The 24,227-nt window shown below is 48.3% G+C and overlaps 2 protein-coding genes across 4 annotated transcripts in view; one reads left to right on the top strand and one right to left on the bottom strand.

Annotated features, from left to right (window-relative positions):
* Positions 1–7,599, bottom strand: part of CHD1L (chromodomain helicase DNA binding protein 1 like) — a 38,277-nt gene extending 30,678 nt beyond the window's left edge. For all 3 annotated transcript variants that reach the window (XR_012765662.1, XM_075437075.1, XM_075437087.1), the window contains exons 1-6: positions 7,445–7,599; positions 6,196–6,308; positions 5,309–5,415; positions 4,017–4,131; positions 3,100–3,131; positions 872–953 (exon numbers count right to left, since the gene is read on the bottom strand). Coding sequence is in view for 2 of the 3 variants with exons in the window: in XM_075437075.1 (XP_075293190.1) it covers positions 872–953; positions 3,100–3,131; positions 4,017–4,131; positions 5,309–5,415; positions 6,196–6,308; positions 7,445–7,541 (546 nt within the window). In the remaining variant the exon portion in view is untranslated. The remainder of the gene's footprint in view (positions 1–871; positions 954–3,099; positions 3,132–4,016; positions 4,132–5,308; positions 5,416–6,195; positions 6,309–7,444) is intronic.
* A 73-nt stretch (positions 7,600–7,672) lies between these two features.
* On the top strand, positions 7,673–23,482 carry LOC104328254 (uncharacterized). The gene is made up of 20 exons (XM_075437010.1): positions 7,673–7,864; positions 7,942–7,998; positions 9,517–9,554; positions 10,795–10,935; positions 12,528–12,590; positions 13,767–13,887; positions 14,315–14,407; positions 15,465–15,625; positions 16,766–16,851; positions 17,062–17,145; positions 18,358–18,420; positions 18,562–18,639; positions 18,732–18,820; positions 19,561–19,597; positions 20,823–20,971; positions 21,187–21,249; positions 21,570–21,645; positions 22,422–22,506; positions 22,682–22,769; positions 23,316–23,482. Exons 1-20 carry the CDS (start codon positions 7,709–7,711, stop codon positions 23,424–23,426), a joined length of 1,839 nt encoding a protein of 612 aa, XP_075293125.1. The 5' UTR covers positions 7,673–7,708; the 3' UTR covers positions 23,427–23,482.
* Positions 23,483–24,227: the final 745 nt, after the last annotated feature.

The raw sequence follows: 24,227 nt of genomic DNA, 5'->3' as shown, positions 1-24,227 counted from the left end.
CAAGAGACTATGCTCCATTTCGATTTGCTGGCTAACTGACAAACACAGCAACATTATCTGGTCCATGTTGCTTACAGTAATTCCTGTAAAGAGACCTGGGGAACGTGGCTACCTTTGAAAAAATGTAAGTCTTCTCTCAAGTTTGGTAAAATACGATGCATTAGGAGGAGACCTAAGGTGAATCATGCCTATTTCTTTGTGACTACAGCCAAAGCTCCTAAAATACAGACATCATGGACGGTATGTTCAGAAGATACAAGACTTCTGAGAATTTAATAAAAAAAATATTTTTAAAGGTACTGTGGCTCATTGTTGCTGATGCCAGCCCAGACCTAATGCCCATGTTTCACTGCCAAGACGAGTAGCCTTCACTCAGGCATTCAATTTACTTTGGCAGGGTGCTTTGGAAGCTCAAGCAATTCTACTAATTTCAATATACAACGGTGGCTCCTTTAAATGGGACAATAGAAGTCAACAGTCCCATGAACTAGGCAAGGGTTCCTTCACCCTTCCAGAGCTGGAGATAGCCTCTTGTTGCTTTATCTTGTCTTAGGTCAGCCAGACTTCTACCACTTCAGTAGCACAGCTGTGGTTCAGCGCTATGTCTGGCTACTTTACACTTTTAAGTGTCTCAAATTGCTCCAACGTGCCAAGCCCAAACACGAGTCAGAATGAGAGATAAGCTCCAAATACTGCCCACCTCCATGCAAAGCCAACAAGATCGGCCTTTCTCTGTCTGCCTGTTCACCAACTCAAATGGAAATCGGTTGTGGCCCAGAGATTAATACTCAGAAGAACAAACAGAGAATCTGTACACTATATTGAAGAGGAAAAAGTCTTTAGACACTAAAAGACAGATGAGATATTTTACCTCAGAAAGCGTCTTGTAAAGCAGAGAACTTTGATTTTTCAGTCTGTGAGCTTCATCTACAACCAAGGCAGCCCAGATAAAGCTGAACAAACACAAAACAGCATATTCAGTTCAGGGCTGACAACTCATTCTTGTAAGTACAAAAAGACTGAAAAAAAGTGGTGGCTCTGCTTGGTTGAACTTGAGATGGTCCCACCCCATGAATAACAAGCAAACACCACAAGTGGGGTGGGAGGAATTCACAAGTGCTCGTTTTCAAGAGCCAGCACAGCTTCATAACTATAGCCTGGATAGTTTTTCTGAAATCAAAACTAAGTAAATTTACTTGAATTTCTTGCTTCTCTCTCCACTCCTGTTTCTATGAGGAAATGACATAAGCACAAGTTAGTCAAACATTCAAGGAGGTCTATGATTTGGAAAAAAAAAAGACACGAAGCTAGGCCCTAGCACCTGTGCAAAAACCCAACAACTATGAAGTAGGGGTGGCAGAACCATTACCCTTTTGCAAGTGACCCGAGACAGGAACTTCAATTTATTCTAGGCTTGATAGAGCTGTATGCAGTGTCTCGTCAAATAGGCTGCAGAATCACTGGTGACCTAGTAGATGCACTAGGCTTAATACAAACTCCTGATCTTTTCAGTCCCCAGTGCCTATGCCTGCTTATCACTAGGGTTTCAACTCCCACATCACGGAATGATCTCCACACAGTCAAGTCCGGTTGATAGGTAGACAGGGAAGGGATAGCACAACCCTCCAGCTCTTCTTACTCACACGCCTCACTTCCCAGTGGAACACAAAGGCTGAAATCACAGTGACTTATGTTCTCCTCACAGCTGTTCTGCTTCCTTTAATTCCCCTCTTTCCCATTTAAGAGTGGTTGTCCATCGCCAGAACAGTCAAATGTCATTGTTCTTATTCTACAGGCACAGCAACTGAGTTGCAGAGGGGACACTTCAGTGGGAAGCATTGCAGAAGCTCATGTACAGAGCAGAGTCTGATCTCTCAGGAGTTACATTAGAGCAGGGCTCTTGCTCAGCTCATTTGTGCTGTTACACCGCTTGTAAGTAGTGGTGGTTATGGGACATCTGACAACTTTGAACCACCTTTACAAAGTGCTCCAAGTGCTCTTACACAGGACAAGGTATAAATGCAACCACTTTTTTCAGAAGGAATACCAGAGTGCAAAAACACCCCAAACTTGACTGACATGGCTTTGAGATTATGCGCTAGCCTTAGAAGTAGGAAATCGCACTGGAGCTGACGTTTTCGTGGTACTAGGGCTAGTTACTTGCTCTCCTTGGGTACTACATACCAGGGCTAAGCTGGAAAATAAGCAAAATCATACACAGCAGCACAGGACATGATATGAAACTGTAAGGACAGTATGGCCATGGCTACGTTTCATACAGCCTGGTTTCGAAACATGCTGTGTTCATCACAATCTGCTCTTTCCAGCAGTGGCCAAAGGCAGGTGCTTTGCAGAAAGACAACAGGGCACCCATAGCGTGCCTGGCTAGTTATGGGAGACCATAAATTGTGTCAGTGGGGGCCCACTGGCTTTCCGGTCCTACAAAGATCCTGAGCCATTCCTGATATCTGGCTGCCCCCAGCATTGTCACACCACTTATCACTATCTCAAGGCACTGGTGCTATTACTAAAAAAAATAGGAAAATTCCTCCCCATTTCAAGTTTAGGCTTCTGTAAAATCCTGCATGACCACGACAATGCTTCCTACAGGCTGAACTTCAGCTGTATAATTGGTCTTGCTAGAAAGCGTAAATGCTCCATAAACCCTGCACAGTTCTGACTGGTGGCAAGAGGCACTACATTTCAGGGTATGGTATTAGCACATGATCATCATAGTACAATGCAGGTCAATTTCAGCAAATTTTGCATCTTATACCTTTCTAATCTGAAGCTCTTAAAGATCTCCTCCGTTCTATATATCACTTTTCTGGACTGATATTTAGTGTACCACTATAAGCCAGTATGCGTCATATTATTTTGAGTTAACTGTCTTGAAAACTGTCCTTGTCCACATACATCTTAACTGACATTAAAGAGTCTTCCCTGAAAGCTGGTAAAGGCAAAGCTCTAATCAAAAGCAAAGAACATCCTTGGCTCTTGTGAAAGAAGCACGGGATCTCCCACACATGCAAACACACATTTAAGAAATTGCTGACAGATGTGCAGAACTAAATTTGAAAAAATTAAAACCAGACTCACGATTTTAGAAATGCTGCATCTTTCAGACAAATCTGCAATGAAAGGAAATGAACCATGATTTATGACTTCAGTTAATACATCAGTCAAGAAACAGAGCACCTTTTTGTCTGTTTCCAAACTACGGTGGAATGGAGGAGAGTGGAATGAAGCCACTTATCACCTAAGGAAGGTAATATGACAGCTATTGTAAGCACAAGCTGTTGTGATCTGAAGTTTTGACTCTTGTCTAAGAGCACACAAACAGTAGAACTTCAGAGAACTAATGGAAATTTACACACACACCATAAAGGCTCTTAACCTCTGTAAAGTTTTATGTATCTTTCTCACTCAGTAAGAAAAACCATGCACCTTCAGCATCACAACCATTTTCACTCTAACCAAACATAGCTTACAGCCGGTAGGGGAGGTCTGATCAGATTCAGCCCAAAGTCCTACCAGTTGTAACAGGAGCCTCACCATTTTGCAGTCCAGGAATGAAAGTTTTGTCTGAGGAGGGCATGCTGAAGAGAGCACAGAAAAGGCAACCTCTTTGTAAGTGTTCTTGCATTGCCTGATTAATAGAACCTTGATAAACATCGCACGTGTACACTTCTATTGAATGTTAAAGGTCTGTAAGGCACCATTCAAAGACCACGGAGATACCATTTAAGGTTAGTTAAGGATGGACATGTGTCTGTTTTCATCACTCAAGGTGTGATACAGCTATGTGGTAAATCTGGGGTTAAAACAGATTAATTTAGGGACATAAAAAGTGCAGCAACTTAGATCAGCTGGTAAAGTGGGTTACAGAGTAGAAAATCACAGAGGAAGGTCAGAGGTGAGTACAGAGGACAAGGCATGAGCTGGGTGGTACAGAGGAATGGAAAAGGCGAGGAAAAAATTGAGCCCTGCCTTCAAGTGACAGAGACACCATGTACCTCATATGTCGTCAAAAGCGCATGGAAGTGAGGTTGCTCTTTCAGGTTCTGCTGCAGTTTGGGTCGTTCCTCCTTGCTCCCTACATATGTCAAAAAGGAAAGACCTGGAGCAAACCTGTTGTCAAGAGAAAGACAGAGAAAAAACAGTGAGCCAAGCTAAGTCTCTCAGGTGTTTATGACCCTGGACCCCATTATCAAACATAGCTACTACACGGATAATGAGAACCTACTATCCAAACACCCTACCCTCCTGTGAGATGTGGCTGGACCTCAGCTTCTGAATCTAACCCCTTTCTGATTAATTTGCAGCTCAGGTTGGCACCTCAGCTGCTGGTTCTCATGGCTCATCTGTTCTTCTGAACTGAAAAAGCTCATGAGGAGCAGGTGAATGGACACAGTTTGCCCAGACCAAAGAACTGGCCTAAATCATGTTAAAATAAAGGCAAACAATGTCTGTAGCAAACAAGTCCAAGTCACGGCCTCAAAAATCTATCCTCTTAGTCAAAAAGCAGCTAAAACCAGTGGATGAAGAGCTGGGATCATAGAAATCTTCCTCATTTAATCCCATCACTGATATTTGCCTCACGTTCCTCCCAGACAGCTGTTTACTGCTGATCTATGAAGGGATGCACTTTCCTCCAATTATTCCAACTGCAGCCTATCCAAATCAGGCCAGCTCACTTCAGGATGTAACCGGGATGACTTCAAATGCTGAGAGACAGCATTGCCCGACAGCCACACAGACAGACCTCTGTTCTAAGCTTTAACTTTCTGCCCTTCCTCTTAGAAGGAATCTTTGGGCTCCAGCTTAAAAATGTATAAATTCTGGGCGTAGCAGGTGTGCCATCAGCACAGTCACTGCATGCCGGTGAAGACGGGTGGCATGCACAGATGTATTTTGCATGCACACGTGAGCATGCCAAGAAAGATACTATTCAACTTGGATCTTACCTTTCATCATACAGAATCCTGGCTGTCTTCAGCAGATTTTGCCTAAGAGAGGCTGAGCATGAAGGGTTACAAATCAATAAAAAGCAAGGAGCTAGTGGGGGCATTTGGACTGAAAGTCAGCCAATACTGTAAGTCGGATGAATTCACGTATACCACAGCATTGTAAAGACTATGCATTAACTGCATAGCTTGCATTGATTTGTTGGTTTAGTAGCTTCCCTTTTTACTGGTTTTTTTTTTCTTTTAAAAGGAAGAAGACTGTTGGACCGAGCACAGTTGAAGAGAATCTTTGTAACTCACTGTGCAAGAACATGATAAGCCAGACAACTGTTGAAACTTACCTCTCCAGTTCCTCCTTCCAGTTGCTCAGCACGGACAGAGGACAGAGTATCAGAAATCTCTGTTTGTTTGTTAATTTTTTTGTCAAATAAAGAAGTAGAGAAATAGTCTAGAAAGCAAGGAAAATATTTTTTTTTATAACAAGGAAAGGGTTCAACCCAATAGCCTGAACCTACATAAACTGTGTCCTTGTTGAGCTTTGCAGCTAGTTCCCGCAGCTTCTCTAGCACAAAGCAGAGCTAATAGACTATCAAATGAGATCCACCATCAATGACAAAAAAGCTTGGATCCCAAAACATCATCTCAATATCCCGAACCCCTTTCCAAAGACCCTTCTCCTACAGTCACAAATAAGATGATCTACCATACATCACCTTCTAAAACTACCAGTCTGTTATTTAAGACCCACTGAATACAACCAGCTGAACCAAAGCACAGTCGTTTTCCAACAAAACTGAAACTCACTGAAAAATTTACCAAAAAACAACAAGCTCTGAAAAATTTACACCTGTAACCTTTAATCCATGTATTGACAGACTCAAAAATCATGTTGCTGCAGGTGCAAACGACATCATCCTCTCTGCACTGTCTGTGTACTGTGCCTTCAACTCTGCACTCTGAATTTTGCATTAAGGTGTCTGCATTAAATGACCACTTCGGGTTTTACAAAACCTTAAAGCATTTTTAGTGTTACTGAGGACTTAACAGTTGGTTTAAATGATTAAGAAATGAAAGAAACAATAATCTCTCTCTTTTCAGCATGGACTTCAGGATGGGGCTGCTTATCTAACCAACCATTAGGGTACTTCTTAATTCTGCAGAAACATTGGGCTAAAAAAAAAAAGATAAGGCAAAGACCATTTTCCAGAAGAAAAACAAGAAGACACACCTGACAAGTCTTCCCAAGACCCATCTCATCACCCAGGATACAGCCATGCTGGGCTTCGTAGCATTGCACCAGCCAGTTTACACCTTCTATTTGATATGGGCGAAGCTTAATGCCTGGGAATAAAAGCAATTTGTTACATTTGCACAGCCATCCAATACGCTCTATACACAGCTACACCTGGAAGCCACCAGAAACAGGTCCCACCCAGAACAGGCCTTTCCAAACATCTGCCTCTCGGGAAAAGCACACCAGTTTCCAGCAGCAGCTGGTTTATGCCACTGGAGAGCGGAAACACCGGTGTTACAGAAAATCCGTTAAACTCAACCATATCCAGGAACTTGCACACACAAAAATGCCCCAGGTCACTACGAGGGCCTGTACAAGGAACCTAATCCGATAATTAAGCCGCTGCTTTGCATTCCTAATGGCCAGCTTGATTTTCAGCTCCAGCCACTTTTTTAAATATGTAAGTACTTTTTTAAATATGTAAGTAACCAGGGACACGCTTTAGGCTACCAGAAACATTTGTAACATCCTTCTGCTGTATAATAATCACTCCTCAGCAAGATGCTTTCCAGCTTCCCCGCGCTCCAGCGAGGGCAGAGCTCAGGCGCAGGTCGCTGTAGCTACTGCTCCCACCGTTATCCTGGCGATGGGGCAGAACACGCCCAAGCAGCCAGGAGCCAAGCCGCGCAGCAGCTCTCAGGGCCCCTCGCCGGACCCGAGGGCTGCGCATCGCCCACCAGGCTTCTGCTTTTCTCCCGGGGGAAGGCGCCCGCCGAGGGCGCGCAGCACCCCAACCGGCCCCAGAGACCCCCAAACCCGGCGCGGGGACTGGCACCGGCGCTGCCCTCCGCTCGGCGAAGCGGGACGGCCGGCCCGGGCGCTCCCCTGACGACCTCCAGGGACTGGGAACCGCTTCGAAGCATCGACGCCCAACACCGACCCGCTCCGAGGCCGGCGGACGCCGCCGGGTGGGTCCGGGCCCGAGGCTGCCCCAGGCTGTGTCGCGGGAGCCGGGCCCAGGGAGCCAGGGCCTCGGCCTGACCACCCGCGGCCACGCCGCGCTCTGCCCGGCGCCGCCTTCCCCTACGCCTGCGCTTATTTCAGGGTTGTTCACGCAGAGCCCACCCGGCAGCCGCAGGGCCGCTCCACCGCCGGTCCTCTCCCGGGAACCGGGCCCCCGACGCGCGTTACCGCTCCCCCAGCACCCCCGGGCAGCCCGGCCGGCTGCTGGCGGCCCGCTGACCTGTCAGACCCCACCGGTAAACGTCCTCCTCCTTCGCGACCAGACCGCCCGCCCGGGCGCTGCCGCGGCGGCGAAGCGCCCGGTAGAAGCGGGACATGGCGGGCGCCGGGATGGCGGGGGGGGAGGTACCGGCGGCCGCCGCGCTGCTCCCGCCGAGCTCGCCGCCCCTCCCCCGGGGCCGGCCCGCAGGCGGGGCGAGGCCCGAGCACCGCCCCGGCACGGGAGACCGGGGTGCCGGCGCCCGGGCTCGGCGGCAGGAGGGCGATGGCGCCGGTGCTGCTGCTGCTCCTCTCGCTGCTGCCGGCCGCCGCCGCCTACCTGTGCTGCGTCCGGCGGCACACGGGCAGCGCGGGGGCCGTGCTGCGCCGCCGGGAGCCGGGCCGGGCCGAGGCGCGGGGCCGCCGCCCGCCGCGGGACCCGGTGAGCGCCGGGAGGGAGCGGGCGGGGGGCGGCGGGGAGCGGGGCCCCGGAGCTCACCTCTCGCCTCCTCTCCGCAGTGGGCCCCGCGGCTGAGCGGCTCCGCGCTGCGGCTCTTCGTCCGTGCGGCCAACACGGTGAGCGGGGGCCGGGGTGCGGGACTGCCGGGGGGTTCGGTGGCGGGAGGGGAGGGGGGTCTCGGAGGGAAGGTGAAACCCGCGGTTTTAGGGAAACGGGGGGGCAGCTGCGGCTCTCTGCGGGGTTTCGGGTTCAGCCCGTCCCGCGGGTGGGATGCCGCGGGGGGAGAGAGCTGGGCGAGGGCGACGGGACTGCCACGGGACGCTGAACATGGCCGCCGCCAGCTTGCCTGGGACCCGAGGGGACCCGGGCCCGTCTGCCCTCGGAGTGGGGTTTTCAGGGAGGCCCTGAGGGCAGCCGTCCCCCCGCGGCTCTCTCCTCGGGTGGGCTTCGGCGTGCCTGGGAGCCTGGGGGCTGGTTCCGGCCGAGGCCGGTGTGGAGGGGCCTGGCGGGGCGCTGGGGGGAGCAAAGCCCGGCCCCCCGTGGCAGTGGAAGCCCGGCGGCATCGCCCGCCCGGAAGCGGGGGGGTTTGGCTGCTGCTGCTCGGCCTTCGCTTCTGAGCCGGGGTCAAAGTTAAGCACAGAAGTCTCGTTTCGGCAGCGCGAGCTGTCGCAGGGCTCGGCGGCTGCTGGGCCTGGAGCGCGGGCTGGTGACGGGCTGTGCCGTGCTTTGGGAGAACACCTTGCGAGGGGCTGTCCGCCAGGGCATCGTAACCAGGCTGCCTTTCTGTCCTTTGCTTTGCGGCCGCTTCTGGTGCGTGGCCCTGGGCTTGTTTCCCTTCCTGACGTCCCCCTGAGATTCTCGATCTCTTACGGGGTTGTGCTGTCCTGGATTGGATGTCGATGAGCAGCAATGCGTTTTCGAAAAGAGACAGTAATTCTTATGTAATGTGTGAGGTAGCATATCACTTCGTGGATCTAGGAGCGTGAGCCTTGCCTCAGACTTGCACTGTATTTGTGCATCCCTCAGCAGGTTTTTGAAGTCCGTTGTTGAGCTATGAAGACAGGCTAGAACAAGGCTGGTCTCTTTGGGACCACTGGTATTGCTACACTGGGAACCAAGGCAATCCAAGAGTGTTGTCAGCTGCCTGGTACCGTGGAGACTTTGAATTTGTCACGCGTTTCCAAGTTCACTTGGTTTACTGCAGGAGCTAGTTTAGCAACAGGAAAGATCCTGACAATGGGATAAACAAGATACAGCAGAAGCTTATTATTATCCAGTGTTTGCGTAACCTGCCAAACGGGAAGAAAGTACCAAATGGGCACTATAGAGATGCCTCTTAACAGTGTTGCAGCCTGCAGCTGCAGGCTTCCCGGGCTGAGTCAGGGTAGGACAAAGGCGGGACAGAGCCAGAAGAATACGCTGTTTATATAAGTATGGGGGGGAGAGCATTTTGGGCCAATTTTGTGGCCTGAAATACAAGTATCGCGCTGTTTTTTTATTGCATAGCGTTGCATGCTCTCTAGGGTGCTCTGAGACTGCAGCAATTGTGAGCACATGGAGCATTCCTTGTCTGGTGAGGGAGGTGTTCAGGTCAAAGTTACTGCAAACCAGTGTTTCTGCTTACTTTCTTTTAGGCTTTTGGACAAATCTGCTTACTGCCATTCTTAATAAGGTAAGAGTGGGGAGTTTTCTCCCCTTCCGAGTTTCTTTTTTTTTTTTAAAGGTGCTTGCATTGCACACCACTTACAGGTTATCTGAAATGACCTTTTCCAGGAGCGAAGCTGCGTAACTTGATTGGAGAGTGAGCAGGATTATTTCGTAGATGTTGTTTACTAATTTTTTTTTTTAAGAACTCTGGTTTGAGTGCATTTCTATCAGAAGAAATTAACCTTTTTTCACACTCAGGCAGGTGCATAGGAACCGGATTCGCCATCTTGCCTCTTTGCTTTTCTGTTCTTTTGCTAAAGAGCAGTCTTCCTTTCAAAGCTTGTGGGTGCGCAAATCTGCTGTGTTTATCACCAGTAGTGGTAAAAGAATAGTGGTAGTGGGGAAATGAGGCCAGACACGAAGTTCAGAGGTTTTGGTATGTTCTTTATGAAGATAGTCACTGTTTCAGGTCAACCTTTTCTCCTCTCTCACTTACATTTTCGTCAAGGAACTGTGCTTTCAAGCGTACGTTGCGCTAAGGGCCACTTGGGTGAGGGATGTCAGGAACCTCAGGTTCGTGCTTGGCTCACGTAGGTTGCCCGTCATTCGATGGATCATCTGTGCGGATCCCAGGACACTGAGAAATGTATTACACACAATTGGTACCCCTGAATTTTTACTTGGGGCATGGACTTTTTCAGTGAATCAAACCCGGACAAGTGTCTCTGGTGTTATACAGTGGTTCATTCCTTGACACCTGTGACAGGGTCTTGAGTTCCTTGCTTCGTGTGTTTCAAGCCCTGGACTTGTGTTGCAGTCCCTGTCATATTTGGTTGCAAACGAGCTGTGCAGAAGCATGTCATGGAAAAGTCTGAAGAGGTGCTTGTTTTGAGAGGACTGGTACTTGAATGTATGGCTCACACTACTTTCTCCTTTTCTTTTCCTCCCCGTTCCTGTCTCTACTGGTCTGTGGGTGGTGTGTCTAATTAAAGTGAATCAAAAACTTTCACCATTTCTTTCCCAGCTTGGGTTTATGGGGGCTGGCTGGCCTTATGTCAAGGGGTAGGAGGTTTTGTTAAGCAAGCATCAAATCTATTCTGCGGCCTTCAGGAGAGGTGTGAGAGATTATCTTGTAACTGTTGCAACTCCCTGCTGTGAGAGCAGGCTGCCAAGACAAAATGTTCTTGGGTGAGGTTTGGTCTCAACACTCTGAAAAATTAGTCATGGTAGAGCTTGCAAACTCCAGCAGTGACTCTCTCTTTCAGGCTGAACAACTTCTCGCTCATGCGTTCTCTTGACATTCATGAAGATCCCACGTTTATCCCGGAGGTTGCTGCGGAGGTGACGGAAGACCAGTCTGAGGCTAAAAGCACTTCAGATATTATCGAGCAGCTGCTGGATGCAAGGTCAGTGTGTGATGTGTAAGAGTGGAGTGCCAGAACGCACATGGCGGCACTGTTATATCAGTGGGAAGCTGTCATTGTCAGTAATCTGGATTAAAATCTTTTTCCACGCCCGGCTACTTTACAAAACAAGCTGTGCTGTCAGTCATCTTTCCTTTTGTAACTTATAAATCATGAGTAGTTACAAGCAATGTGAAGTTTCTGCAAGCTTCAGGGAGTCTGCTTATTGGGCAGGGACCAAATTCTGCTCTTGCCAGGGCTCTGATTGCACAATTAGGGCAGATACATTTAGTGGTTGGCTGGTCAGCGCACACATCCCTTAAAGTGAGTTTGGAGGTATGCTCTTTCTTGCCTCTTGAATCTCAAAAAGAACACGGGTTGCTGGGAGGACTGAAGGAACACAGGGTGTAGAGAAATAACAGTCTACAAGAAATTAGGCATTGCCAGTTAGGGTGCTTGGAGAAAAGGCTGTTCAGTTTCTTGGACTGCAGTCTGTACTTGATTAAATCCCACCAGATTCCTGGTGAAACGTTGCTCAGGCTCCGCGTGTCTTGCTGAGGTCTGATGCTGAGTTGGGAGCAGCTGGGCTGCTGTGAATGCTCTCCCCATCTGGTCTGGTTCTTAGTTGTGGGCCTATCCAGTAGTTACTGAAGATGTCTATGAACTGCACTTCATCAGCGTCTCGGAGAGTGGGTGCTCTGTATATATCTCTGCTTTTAACAAGACTAAACTTACTCCCTGCTTGAGTTCTTAAGGTAGGGCAAGGAAAAGCTTTTCAGCTCCTTCACTTTAGAGGAAGGGATGCATTTTCTGCAGGCATTGGTCAGGGTGAGTGCAGCCTCATGGTTCTTGTGTCCCCAGCTCCACCAGTGATATATTGAGTATTACAGGGCAGGTTACTGGAGCCTTGCCTCTTCCCTGCATAGCACATTACGGTGCCGTATGCTGTCCTGTTCCAGGATATGGCTTTTGGATTGAGTGGTGATGCGGAGACATCACAGGAGTAGTAATTGTAGCTAGCTCTTTGGATGATCTTATGCTCGTCCTGTTGTGGTGAGAAATCGTCTATTTCTTATGTGCTAGAGCCATCAATTTAGTTTTTAAGCAGTTTGCTGATGTGAATCCTTGTGTGTGCTGTATAATGTCTCTTCCCCCTCCCGCACCACACACTGTATGTGCTGCTGGCTACCTCAGGATCGAACTTGTGACAGAGATCCTGGGAGTAGGTTCACCGGTATATTCTAGTTGTTCTGTAGTGCTCTAGTGGTGAGTAGCAAATGTAAACCTGGAATACATTTTGACCAGTTTAGTGACTGCTGTATTGCAGTAGAAATACAAAGCAACTAGAAGGTGTCAGCAACACTGACCCCGTATTTCTGTGGCACCTGCAGTGTAGTTGGTGTCTTGCATGTGTGCAAGGAGTCTGACAGAGTGTGAGCTGAAATGCGTAGGCTAGCGGTCCAGATGGTGACCAGCAGATTTACTGTGGGTGAGTGATGCCCAAACCTGTGTTAGACTGTGATACTGAAGTCTACAGGTTTGCTCAGAGGTAGCTTTGATGGTTCACATTTGCCCCTTTAACCGTTTCTTTGCAGGTCTGATTCTGCTAGCAATGGGTTTAGCTTCAAAGGGATCAAAGACTACCTGGACTGCTACCGGTAGGTGAAGTTGTGGTCTGGGAACGACCTGTCCCACATGTTCCCCTGCTGTGGGCTGCTACTGTTCCACAAGCTCTGGGGCATCTCTTTGGTAGGATTGTCCTTGAGGTACTACTGTTTGGCATCACCCCCTGCAGTCCTTTCCCTCTAATAGAATAACGAAGGAAGGCCAACTAGAAGAGCGGGCACAACTTTTACAAGCCCTGCAAAGATATTTAAATGCTGTTTTCCATGGCTTATTCTGTCTTCTCTGGGAGAGATTTCTACATACCTTGTTTGCCCAAACACATATGTGAGTGAGAAGGAGAGGAAGGTTCATCTGGGTGATGCAGGTTGCATATACTGTGGGTCTCTGGAGCATCCCTTTGCTCCCCAGCTGTTTGTGCTCCCGTGAGCAGCTCGACTGCTTTCACCAAGTAAATGTGTCCAGCTCAGGAACAGCTGGAAGCACATCCCTGACTCTGAGGTTCTGCAAGCTATTGGCTGCCCCGTAACCCCTGGTAGCCTCTGGGACATGTGCCACGTGTGGAGCACTCAGATAAATCCTCTTGCGCTCCCGGCACATGTTCCTCAAGGGCCACCTCTAGGCTGCAGCCTTGGAGCAAAAGGCTGATACTGCAGTCTGGTGTTGCAGGTGCATCCTGACTGTGAGGCTGTCGTGTTGGCCAGAGGTAGATGTGTTTGTGGTGTAACGCAGCCCTTTGCCAGGAGGGAGGGAAGGCCTCTTTGTTGAAGGTGGGCTATGACAGCACTGCTGGGAGCCCATTCTCTGTAATGGGAGGCCTGTATAAAAGTGAGGGTGGCCTCTTGGACTTAGCTCATGATACTGGGAGTTTCCTAGCTTCAGGCTTGCAGGAGCTTGAGGACTCTCTGTAAAGCTGTCAGCTGTCCTTCCCTGTTTATCTGGTGGTTCAGGAATATCTGGGTAACTCTCCTAGCTCCTGCCCCTGTTCTAAGGGTTGGGGGCATGCTGTGTAGGCAAATTTTCCTCTTAAGGAAAGGAGCCTCTTGTCTTAATGGTGTCAACTGTGTTGAAATCATCACCACACACAGATTCTTATCTAGTTCTTGGCTGACAGCTGTGACAGCTGCCATCTTGCTACATGAGAGACAAACCCTGTGTGTGGGTGCGGTGTGGGGTCTTGTAACAAGGTCCCAACTTCTCCTGTCCTGTAGGAGTGGGAAGCTGACGCCATCTCAGGTAGCAAAGAACATCATTGCCATGCTGGAGGACTGCGACAAATCCACGCCCCCACTCAGAGCGATAGTGCAATGGGACCAGGAGCAAATAATGCTGGTAATGTCTGCCTCTGGTAGGAGAGAGGCCTCTGCCACCCTAAGAGCAGTAGCATCCATTAGAAGGGGCAGAGGCTCTTCTACTGATACATTGCACAGAAAAATATGTACATTTTTCCTCCCTCCGTGTGTAGAGGACTACAAACAAGTTTCCTTTCCTTCCTGCAAAGAGAGGTAGCATTAAAGCAATCTGTTTCCTGCTGGACAGCTATATTTAAAATGGGACTTCTGTGCTTATGTGGCATCCATTAGCATAGATGCTTCCAATTAGTAGTTTCCCATTGGCATATGGTGGGAGAACAAAGAAACTTTTATAGTTTGGCTTAGTAGCAGCCTGAGAAACCATTTTTGCTATCCGTTGAGATACTGGTAATGACCTTGAGCTCATCTAAATATATATAACATACACTCTTTTTTTCTCTATGCAGATGGCTGAGGCCTCCACTGCTCGTTACAGGAATAAGTGTACCCTCTCTTATCTGGATGGCATCCCAGTGTGTCTGAAAGAAGAATTCAAAGTGGTGAGTTCCCTTGTCTAGCTCTCAGTTCATGCTGCAGGTGGTCAACGTGGACAACTCACTGCGACAAGGTTTTAAGGCCAACTCCTCAGCAGAAGCCTGAGAATTTATCTGTAAAAAGGGATGGTATGTGGGTTTGTAATGAGTAGGATTAACAAGTGTTGCCAGGCCAGGACAGATCTTGGGTACAGCAGACGTGTTCTGTATCTTGTACTGATCTCTTTAATCCGTGGGGAGTAGAGGGTGGGGGTGGGAAAAAGTCCCTCTTATGATGAAATGAGAATGTATAAAAAAAGCATCTGCAGCGGTGGGTGTAACTGTCTGTACTTCTCAGGCACTGACTCTGCTCCGCTGGCAAAGCATCCCTCTCTCCTTACCTTAAAGAACACGTGTCAGAAATATGCAAGTTACTTTGAAAATCCCCGCTCACAAGGAGTTTTGCCTGTGGCCTAATAACAGTTACCATTAAATACTCTTGGCGGTGCCATCAAGCTGTCGTAGGCTCCGCAGAGACCTACCCATAGGGTGGGAGTCCTGTTTATGTACAGATTCTTCCATTGCTGCCTAGAAGTGAAGAATACTTGGCATGCCCTGAAAATGAGTCCACCTGGTATTTTGGCATTCATCTAATCTTGGTGCCTTGCTTCAGAGCACTGCAGATCTGAAATGCTGCAGCTCTGTCCATAGAAGAATGGAAAATAGAGCTCCTGTGTGCTGTGGGGCCAGGGTGACTGCTCTGCAGCCTCTGGGCATAGCCGTTGTATTGCTGCAGGGAGGCGGACTTTTTGACCATCTACATGTTTCTCCTCTTCTGTGTCATGGTATTGAAAGGACTCCTCTGCATGGGAGAAGGACCAAATATTGAAGGGTTTAGTGTCCCTCCTGACAGAAACCAACACAGGACAAGTTCAGGAGTGCAGCTTCCTAACCCTGACTTACCTCTGTGGGTCCTCATGTCTGGCATCTGTTGTGGAGTTGAATTGTGCCTGTGACACATGCACATGTGCCTGCCTACCTTGCCAGGGTTTTAGGATGAATAATAAGGTATCTTCTTACTAAGGTACCTTACCATCACCGAGTGGGAACAGTATATCTTGGGACAGAGCCTGAAACAGAAGATGCTACTGTGGCCAAGAAGCTGCGAGAGGCTGGAGCTATCATTATTGGGGTCTCAAACATGCATGAACTAGGGACTGGAACAACCGGATGCAACCCTAATAGGTAAAAATCCCTTTCCCCTCTCTCCCCTCCGGTCTAGAAAGACCTAAAAGTCTGTCCAGAACTGACAGGGAAGGGTACAAAAGTAGGGCAAGCATGTGAGAATAAAACTTGACGCAAGCACCCTGTGCAGGGAGAACCCTGGGGGTATGAAAACCCAGCATTGTAGGTTTGAGGGTCAGAGTAGCCTTGGAAGCCTCAAGGCTCCTGAAACCGAAGGAGAGGATCCAGGTGGTGATGTCTGCTGAGTAAGGAACCTGGTTTGCCAGACCTTACAAGCCTGGAGGTGTGAATGTTTACAGGATGAGTGGTAGACAAAAGCAGTTACGGAAAACAAATAAAGCAGTAAGCTAATGCGCAGTTACAGTAATGACTCAAGGCCCAGAACGGCGAGAAAAGGTACAGTCATCTCAGGAGAACGTAGCGGTTTTATTTCCTAGCTAAAACAGGTTCACTGGTGTTTGCTTTACTGTTGTGAATTCTCCAGCTGTAGCCAAGCTGAGAACTGCTGTTCCAAAGCAATGGTCCTCACGACCTCGATAAGCCACGTGCAGAGCCACGCTTTGTGCACATGCAGCTGGATGGAACTGGGGCTCCCACTGAGCTACGGCAGATGACGTGCCAGGGCATTTCCTCACTGTGTGAGGTCGGCTGGATACCCTGCTGCCTGGCAGGTCTCTTTGGTGTCTGAGGACTGTGGTCAGACTGGGGACTTGGGGAGCTGCTGCTCTGGGATAAAGGGCAGAGCTGGGGATGCTGACTTGCTTGTATGTAAGAATTGCTGGCCACCAACTGCTCCACCTTTTGAGACCACCTTCTGGGACCACCTTTTGGAATTGCGTAATACACTGTGGCATGCAGGAATGGCACAGTGCAGTAGCAGACCGGAGAGCTGGAGCGGCATCCTTTCTCTTGCTTTGAGTCTATCTCCTTTGGACAGGCTGCTTACGGTAACGAGATGGGACTCTGAGGCAGAAGTCTCTTTTGCATCTTGTTTTCTAGGGACGTGGCATTATCTGGGATGAAATGGTATCTTTTTACTAAGAGATCAGAATCCCTGAGCTGTGTTTCTGGATCTTTACCTGCCCTGTAGTGCATGTGGTCCTTCCTAGGAAAAGATTCAACACTATTTGTCTGCTTCAGGTACCACAAGATCCCTAGGAATCCCTACAAGCCTAACCACTTCACGGGTGGGAGCTCCAGTGGGTCAGCAGCAGCTGTAGCAGCAGGTAGGTGTTGCAAGAGAGAGTTCAGGGGGGGTGGGAGGAAGGTCCTGAGCCAAAGTTCCTCAGGCATTTAGTTTTTATGAGGGGGCTTAGAAGCTGGAGGGAACTACTAGCTGAACAGAGAGCTCTGTGTGCTGTCTTGGCTACAGCTGCTGGTAGAATGGACAGGGCAACACTCTGTCTGATCACAGGCTAATGTGTGGGTTTTTTTAGGTCTCTGCCCGGTGGCTATTGGCACAGATGGAGGCGGCTCTGTGAGGATTCCTGCTTCGTTCTGTGGTGTGGTGGGGCTGAAAGGTAGAGCCCTGTAATTGTTGTTAAAGGGGTTGTGTGTCTTGTTTGCTGTATCAGAGAGAATGCCACAAACAAGTCGGGCACAGTCCATTAATTCCTGTCAAGCAAAACTTGACCAGAGAAACTCTGGAGTGTGACACCCTGAGAGTCATGTGGGCTGGACTGGCAGAGTGGAAGTATTCTTGGTACTGGCTATTGAACAGATGTTTAAAAAAACTTAGCTGGGTTTAGATGTTTAAAAAAACTCAGTACTGGCTATTGAACAGATGTTTAAAAAAAACATAGCTGGGTATCTGTAGTGAGCTGGTGGAAAGCATCTCAACCCACAATGGTTTCCCATCACCCCAATTATATGGAGAGGCTGATGCTGCTCAAATTTGTATCTGCTAAGTTAAACCTGGTAAAAGGCATGTATGAAACCAGGATGTAGCCATTCCCTCTTATCTCAGTATTACAAGAAGTAGCAATGTAGTTTTTGCAGTAAGAATTAATGTAATCAAGGGGAATGTGCAGAGGACATAAGAAATGCAGAGGACTGTCTACAGCATGGAAGGTGGTGAGGCAGGATTGTCACTTGGAAGAGGTGCTGGCTTTTGGGAATGGTTTATCATTTCAGAGGATCTCGGAAGCTTCATCTGGGACCAGATACTCAGCTGTTACTCTGTTTTTCCATCCTTTACATGTGATCAGCTTGATTAATCTTGATTCACCTGAGAAGGATAATGATGACGATGACAAAAATGTAACTGGTCAGAAAGGTGATGTGAGTACTCGCAGAAGACAGCTGGTGTTAGGCGTGAAGTGTCACTGGTGAAGTGGGTGATATCTCCCGGGGGTGGTATCTCCTGCTGTTGATAGTCCTGCTACTGCCTCTCCATCCTCCATACCATAGATGCTGCTCCTGAGCATATTTAAATGCATGTATTTCAAAATGTCCATGCACGTATTTCCCCTCAACTAAATAATTTCTTATGGGGGAAAACAGTTTCACTATTTGTTGAACGTATGTGTTGAACATATCTGTTTCACTGATGAGACAGGTCGTGGTCAGCAGAACAGGGTATTGAAAGAGGAGTGGCTGGGCTCTGAAACAGCAGACATAGAAGTGACAGGCAGGGGTGTGTTGCTTACTGACTGGGTGCACCAGAGCCAGGTAGGTCAGATCGTACCAGCGACTGCCGATATCCAGCTAACTGCCCCTTTCTTTTTCTCTAGGTACGTTTGGGCGCATCAGTTGCCACGGCAGCTTGCCACTCTCCTACTCCACAGTCAGCGTAGGTAAGAGGACTTGTGCTCCACTTCAGGGACCTTGCTGTGTGGTGTTCTCACAGGGGCGGAAATCTGTGCCTACAGAAGACCTTGGGAGGAAGGTACTGTTTACCCCTCGTCACATTTTTATAACTGAGCTCTCTTTTACAGGCCCTATCTGTACCTCGGTGGCAGATGCAGCCATTGTTTACAGCATCCTTGCTGAGCCGGATCCGCTCTATCCGTATGGTAGGTGAGCCCTCTCCCTCCCCGAGCCCAGGTGCTCTGCCTTCCTAGAGGCACCCTAGACAAAAGGAGGAATCTTTGTTTGTTCCCTGCAGGACTGAAACAGCCCAAAGCAACCCTCTCTGATATGTGTGCTCCTGACCTGAAAGGCTTAAAACTGGGAGTGGACTGGACATTTTTTAAGGTGCCTGTTCTGTCTCTCTTTCTGCTGCTTTGCAAAATGAGATTTTGAAGGAATTCAGTGCATTCATTGTTCTCTTGCCTGCCATCATTACAGCTTCTCATATTTAGTCCTATAATTAGAAGAGAATATAGCCTGGATGAAAACCTCAACAGGGATAGATTTTTTTCCTAAGGCAGTCTTTTCAGTAAAAGTCTATTGGAGGCATGAGGAAAGGTAACGACTGCACAGTTGATGGCAGTATGCTTCCTCATACTGCTGTTTCCGTTGGAAGCGATGCTTCTGAACTCATTACAAAAGGCAATCAGTTTAAAATCAAACGAGGAAAATTAGTGTATCCATTTGGTGACAATGCCGTAGCTGCTGAGTGGTATTTCATCATTCCAGTGTAGAAACTGGGCTTGCAAGCTAGTACCACTTGGCAGTTGTAATGCAACACCACAGATGTACTCAGGATTTCTTCCCTGGTGAAAAACAAGGACCATTTCTGGCTCTGCCCCAGTGCAGAGGAGGAATATCCTCTCCTCTGGAAAAGATGACCTTTCCTTTTCCATAAGGGTATGACCTGCAAGCTGTTCTCTTAAAGCAGGTGGCCTAAGGCAGTCCTGGAGGGCTGTGTTTCACTGCAGTTAGGGACAGGAACAAGAAAAGCTCCATGAGGACCCAAGTCCTGGTGAGTGTGCTCACCAAGAGGAGGAGGGCAGTTACTAAAGTTTGCTTAGTTCTTTCCTCTTTTTCTCTAGGCATGTGATGCTGAAGTTCTGTCCGTCTGTGAGAAAGGTAAAGAGGAAAAGTTTGTAAGTCTCTTATTTTGCCTGATGTCTTGGTATGACTTTGTGCTGCTCTTCTGTATGCATTAGAAAGATCTCACCTAAAGTCCTTAAAGGCAGATGCTTGAAGAAGTCTGGCTGAACAAACAGCAGTAGTTTTGTATTAGGGAAGTCTTCCTGACTGTTGAGGGTTAAAAAGCTCAGCAGTTGCAGGCTTGTCAGGTTACAATGGAAGAATGCAGTCCAGTGTGCTAAGCCTCTGTCTTGTATAAAGACAGATCTGTGCTCAGTAATACTTACTCTGCAGGCTTTAATAGTAGAAGACTTTTAAGGGAGGGAATTGTTTCACAACATAATATTCAGTAGGAAAGACATGGCTAGGTCTTTGTGATATGTCCAGTCCTCTGGTATTTGCTTGAAATCAGCCAAATGATGCCTTTAGGGTGGCTTTTTAGATGCAACAGATTTTAGACTAAGCAGAATTGACTCTGGTGAATACTTGGGGGTGGGGAAGAAAGACTCTACAATGCCTGGTATAGTAGTTGGCCTCCTGTGCATTGGAGCTGAGATAGTTCACAATATTTCTGTAGACACTCAGGCTTCTATTTGTGTAGTGTTTTCTTAAGAAAGATGCACCATATGCCAGAGGAATAGACAAGCTTGGGTATTTATGAAGAAGTTGAGGTCCAAAAAAGAAGGGGACTTTTTTAGATGGCCAGAGATTCACTTTTCCCGAAGTCTTAGTGTTCAGCCTTGCTACAGTGCATCAGGATTTAGTAAACCTGTACTGTTGATGTGGTCTCTTGAGTATCCCCCGGGTTCCTCTACCATTATGGTTCAGAAGAGGCTTTGAATGGGAATGTCATGATGCTGAATAATCACTTCATGTGGTCATGTCAAGTGCTCATGGAAGCATTGTCAGTCCACCTTTACTCTTTGGGTTAACTGGGGGGCTACAGGGAGGAGATGAACTTGCCTGAAATGTAGCAGGTAATTTAGGAACCTGCCTGCAAGCCCCTATCCCCGCCCTCTTGGAGTACTGAGATCTAGTTAGGCTGAAGGCTTTTACCTACGAGAAGCAGCAGTCTGCATGCCACAGAATGTACTGAGGATGCTGGCCTTATGATGGCCTGTGGGGTCTCTTAACTTCTCAAGTGGGGGGGGGATTCGCAGCCCTTCTGTGAAGTTTGGTGAACTCAGGGCTGCTGTCTGTGCTTTACCTGTTCTATATGCAGCTGTGGAGCACCTGCAGAGTTTGGGAGCCAGCGTGGTTGAAGTGTCTCTTCCAGAGATGGAGGAAGTGCGAGTAGCGCATGTAATCTGCATTCTCAGTGAGATGAGGGACTTCCTGCAACCTGACTTCAATAAACATTTCCAGGAAATGGTAAGTAGCAGCAGCTTGGATCAGTGCCAGTAGTTGTCCCGGCTGACATAGAACAAGTGTCAAGTCAGTGAGAAACCTGAGGCTCTCCTGATTTTCTATGACAAGCCATCTGTTGGATGACTACTGATACAGGAGAGCAGACCTGGAAGAGAACTCCTGGGCTGCCACATTCATTTTTTTGCCAGCAGAGCCGTGATTGATGTTTCCTCTTTCAGAATTTGGATACTCGGGCTAACCTGGCCTTGGCTTCCCAGTTCACAGCTCTGGATTATATTACGGTAAGGCACATACTGTGGTGAAGGCTGAAGGGAGGCACCTAGTGATATTCTGAAGGTGGGGTAGAGGATTCTCTTAACCTCCGTGTACACGTGGAAAGATACCACCTGGCTGTACTGCCTTCTGCTGTGAAAGCATGCTGAATGGTGGGGCACCACAGAGGACATGCCACCTGCACTGGTGTCCTGCCTCTGGGTTCCAAACTGCAGGAATGGTGTCTTCTTTTGCAAAGGCACAGACTCTGATGGGCAGAGCCTGTGAACATCAAACGAGCCTCATGAACCAAGAGGGCCTGGTCAGACAGTAGTCTCTCTGCTTGCAGGCAAATCGACAGAGAACTCGGAGCATGAGATTTTTGCGAGAGATCTTCACCACTGTGAACTGTATCCTTACACCAGGTATTGGCAGTCTTGGCCAAAGATACGGTCCTTGATAGCTGTGTGGTGCATTTCAAGAACAGTCACTCCATTAACTTTCCCTCCCTAATTCTAAGACCATGACTTCTGTGTAAATACTTTGCTGTGCCTTGAGCCTTTAGAAGAGAATGCAGCCTGGTTAGAAAGACTGCTGTGTAATTCTAGATTTGCTGTGTACTTCTAGACTTACTGCCTATACCCATGGCAGTGAAAAGCTCTTTCCTGGTACTTGAAACAGGAGCTGCAGAGCCAGCACATTTACATGGAGGGGACTGGACATCTACTTACCATAGAATGGTTTGGGTTGGAAGGGACCTTAAACATCATCTAGTTCCAATGCCCCTGCCGTGCGCAGGGACACCTTCCACTAGACCAGGATGCTCAGAGCGCTGTCCAGCCTGGCCTTGAACTTACGTAGATGTTTTTGCTCTAAATAGAAACTGTTTAATTCATAAATCCCAGCGACTTGAGTTCCAGGGCCGTGAGTTTGCATCACCAATGTGTATCAAACACGTGGCTTTAATGAAGTGAGCTGTTCCTTGAAGGGTACCTACTGCCTGACTCTTCCTTTGCTCTTTAAGCACTGGATCAGGTTGCCTGGAGAGGCTGTGGAATCTCCATCCCTGCGGATATTCAAGTGCCTTTTGGACATGGTCCTGGGCAACCTGCTCTAGCTGACCGTCCCTGAGACAGAACGTTAGACAAGATGACCTCCTGAGGTCCCTTTCAATGGCAGTCATTTTGTGATTCCTCCACAGCTGTTGCTTGCACTGCCCCAAGAATCTATGAATCTGACCTCTCGACTGGGAGCAGCGATATGTCCTTCGCAGTCCGGTCCATGAGGTAAGAGTGCTGCTTGCACTATGGAAGCAAAAGTTTGGGAACAGCTGGAGACCAGCTGCGCTAACTGAAGGAGCTCAGTCTCTAGAGCAGGAGAGATTGATCCTAGCTGCCTCTCCCCAGAAGGGATGACTTTGCTGTCCCAAGGCAGGAAGGCTGATGATAGCTTTTCCCCCAGGTTCATGCAGCTGGGTAACTTCACTGGGATTCCAGGCCTTGTGGTCCCCATTGGATACTCTACTGCTGGGCTTCCCATCAGCTTCCAGGTGAGTACTCGCTCTTTGTGAATGCTGGGGCACAAAATCCCCAGCTGGCTTTAACCAGGTAACACTATAACCGGGCTCTTGCTGTTCCACACAGCACACCTGAGCGAGTTGGCAGGTACTGGTAATACAGATTTTAACTTGTGGGTGGAGATTTGCCTCAGAGTAACTCACTCCTGAGTGGCAGAGGGACTCTTCAGGTGTCTGGGAGATAGATTTGTCTGTCTCCCTGTCTACGTGCATCAGTACCCTATATTTGTCACTACTCTTTCCTCTCTTTTTCTTATTTCTCATTTCTGTAACTTCTTTAAGTCCTTCCCTCTTGAAAAGGGTCTCGTGTAAATGAAAGGTCCATGTCTTGTAATTGTCCCACAGCTGCCTTTATCCCAAATGCAGCGATGCCATGCTTATTGGAGTAAAAGGGAAAAGTATGTGTCCTTTAGGTGCTGTTGGGGGGGGAAAAATTATGTTTTCCAGGGCTTTCAAGAGTGTCTCTATGCGATCATGCTACTTCCGCCCCCCTTCTCTGCCTCTCTCATCTTCTCCCAGGTCATGGCAAAATGGTGGGATGAAGCTGTTCTTCTGAGGATTGGCCTGAAACTGGAGCAGTTCCGTTGCCAGACCAAAAAACCATACATTTATTACGACATCCTTGCATGAAGGAGTGACGAGGATGGGGAATAAATCTCTTTTTTTCCCTAGTCTGACCTGAACAAGTATTAGAGTGGACTTGTTTTCAATGTTCATCTGAGTAAGCCTTAGTAGCAGGTGCATTTGAGGAATGGGGAGGAACACCGATCTAAGCAGGCACTGATGCTGAGCAGACGTCATTTCTGCTCCCTCTGTTATTGGATAGTCCAGTTTATACTGGGGAGACCAACTGTGCTAGCTAGTTCCTCGCTGTGTTTTTGCCAACAGGGGAAGCTGCAACTATCTTCTGCAACTTCCTTCCATGTAGGACTCGTAGGTAAAGATGGAAGACAACTGCATCTACAGGATTGCATGCAGGCAGTTCATACTACTGTGCTTAGAAAGGTGCAATCTCTAGACCTTAAACCTTCTCACAGAGCTCCTCCTGCTCCAGAATATAACAAAAGTACTGTTTTGGAGGGGAGAGGCTGCAAATAATGCCTGGCTTCCCTTGGAACAAGGAGGATTGTACCACACCTGCAGTTAGGTAGCCTGTGTTTTGGCCCCTTACTTAGATAGGGCCTCAGAGCAAAACTATGGAGGTGCCACTGAGCTGCTGTCCCGTCTGCTGCAAACAGTGTAAGGTCAGTCTAACTGTTGCACAGAGTACGGGTGTGCTCACTGCCTGAGCAGCCCTGCCTCTCTTCAGCCTTATGTGCAAGGGGAGGAGAAAGCAGGGCATGAACCCTCATCAGCTCTGTGACCCAAAGCCCTGGTTCAGGGTTCTGGCTTTCTGTTGCACATCTCTATTTCCCAGGCTAAGCCCTGGAG

Source organism: Opisthocomus hoazin, chromosome 1, assembly GCF_030867145.1.
Source record: "Opisthocomus hoazin isolate bOpiHoa1 chromosome 1, bOpiHoa1.hap1, whole genome shotgun sequence".
NCBI classification, from domain to species: Eukaryota; Metazoa; Chordata; class Aves; order Opisthocomiformes; family Opisthocomidae; genus Opisthocomus; species Opisthocomus hoazin.
The sequence above is the reverse complement of the archived record's forward strand: the minus strand, read 5'-3'. Positions and strand labels throughout refer to the sequence as shown.

Bases quoted from the DNA above. Each gene is read 5' to 3' on its own strand.
- LOC104328254 (XM_075437010.1), top strand. From the start codon at position 7,709: ATGGCGCCGGTGCTGCTGCTGCTCCTCTCGCTGCTGCCGGCCGCCGCC. The intron at 13,888-14,314 runs GTAATGTCTGCC...TTCTCTATGCAG, and splicing joins ACCAGGAGCAAATAATGCTG to ATGGCTGAGGCCTCCACTGC. The intron at 15,626-16,765 runs GTAAAAATCCCT...TGTCTGCTTCAG, and splicing joins ACCGGATGCAACCCTAATAG to GTACCACAAGATCCCTAGGA.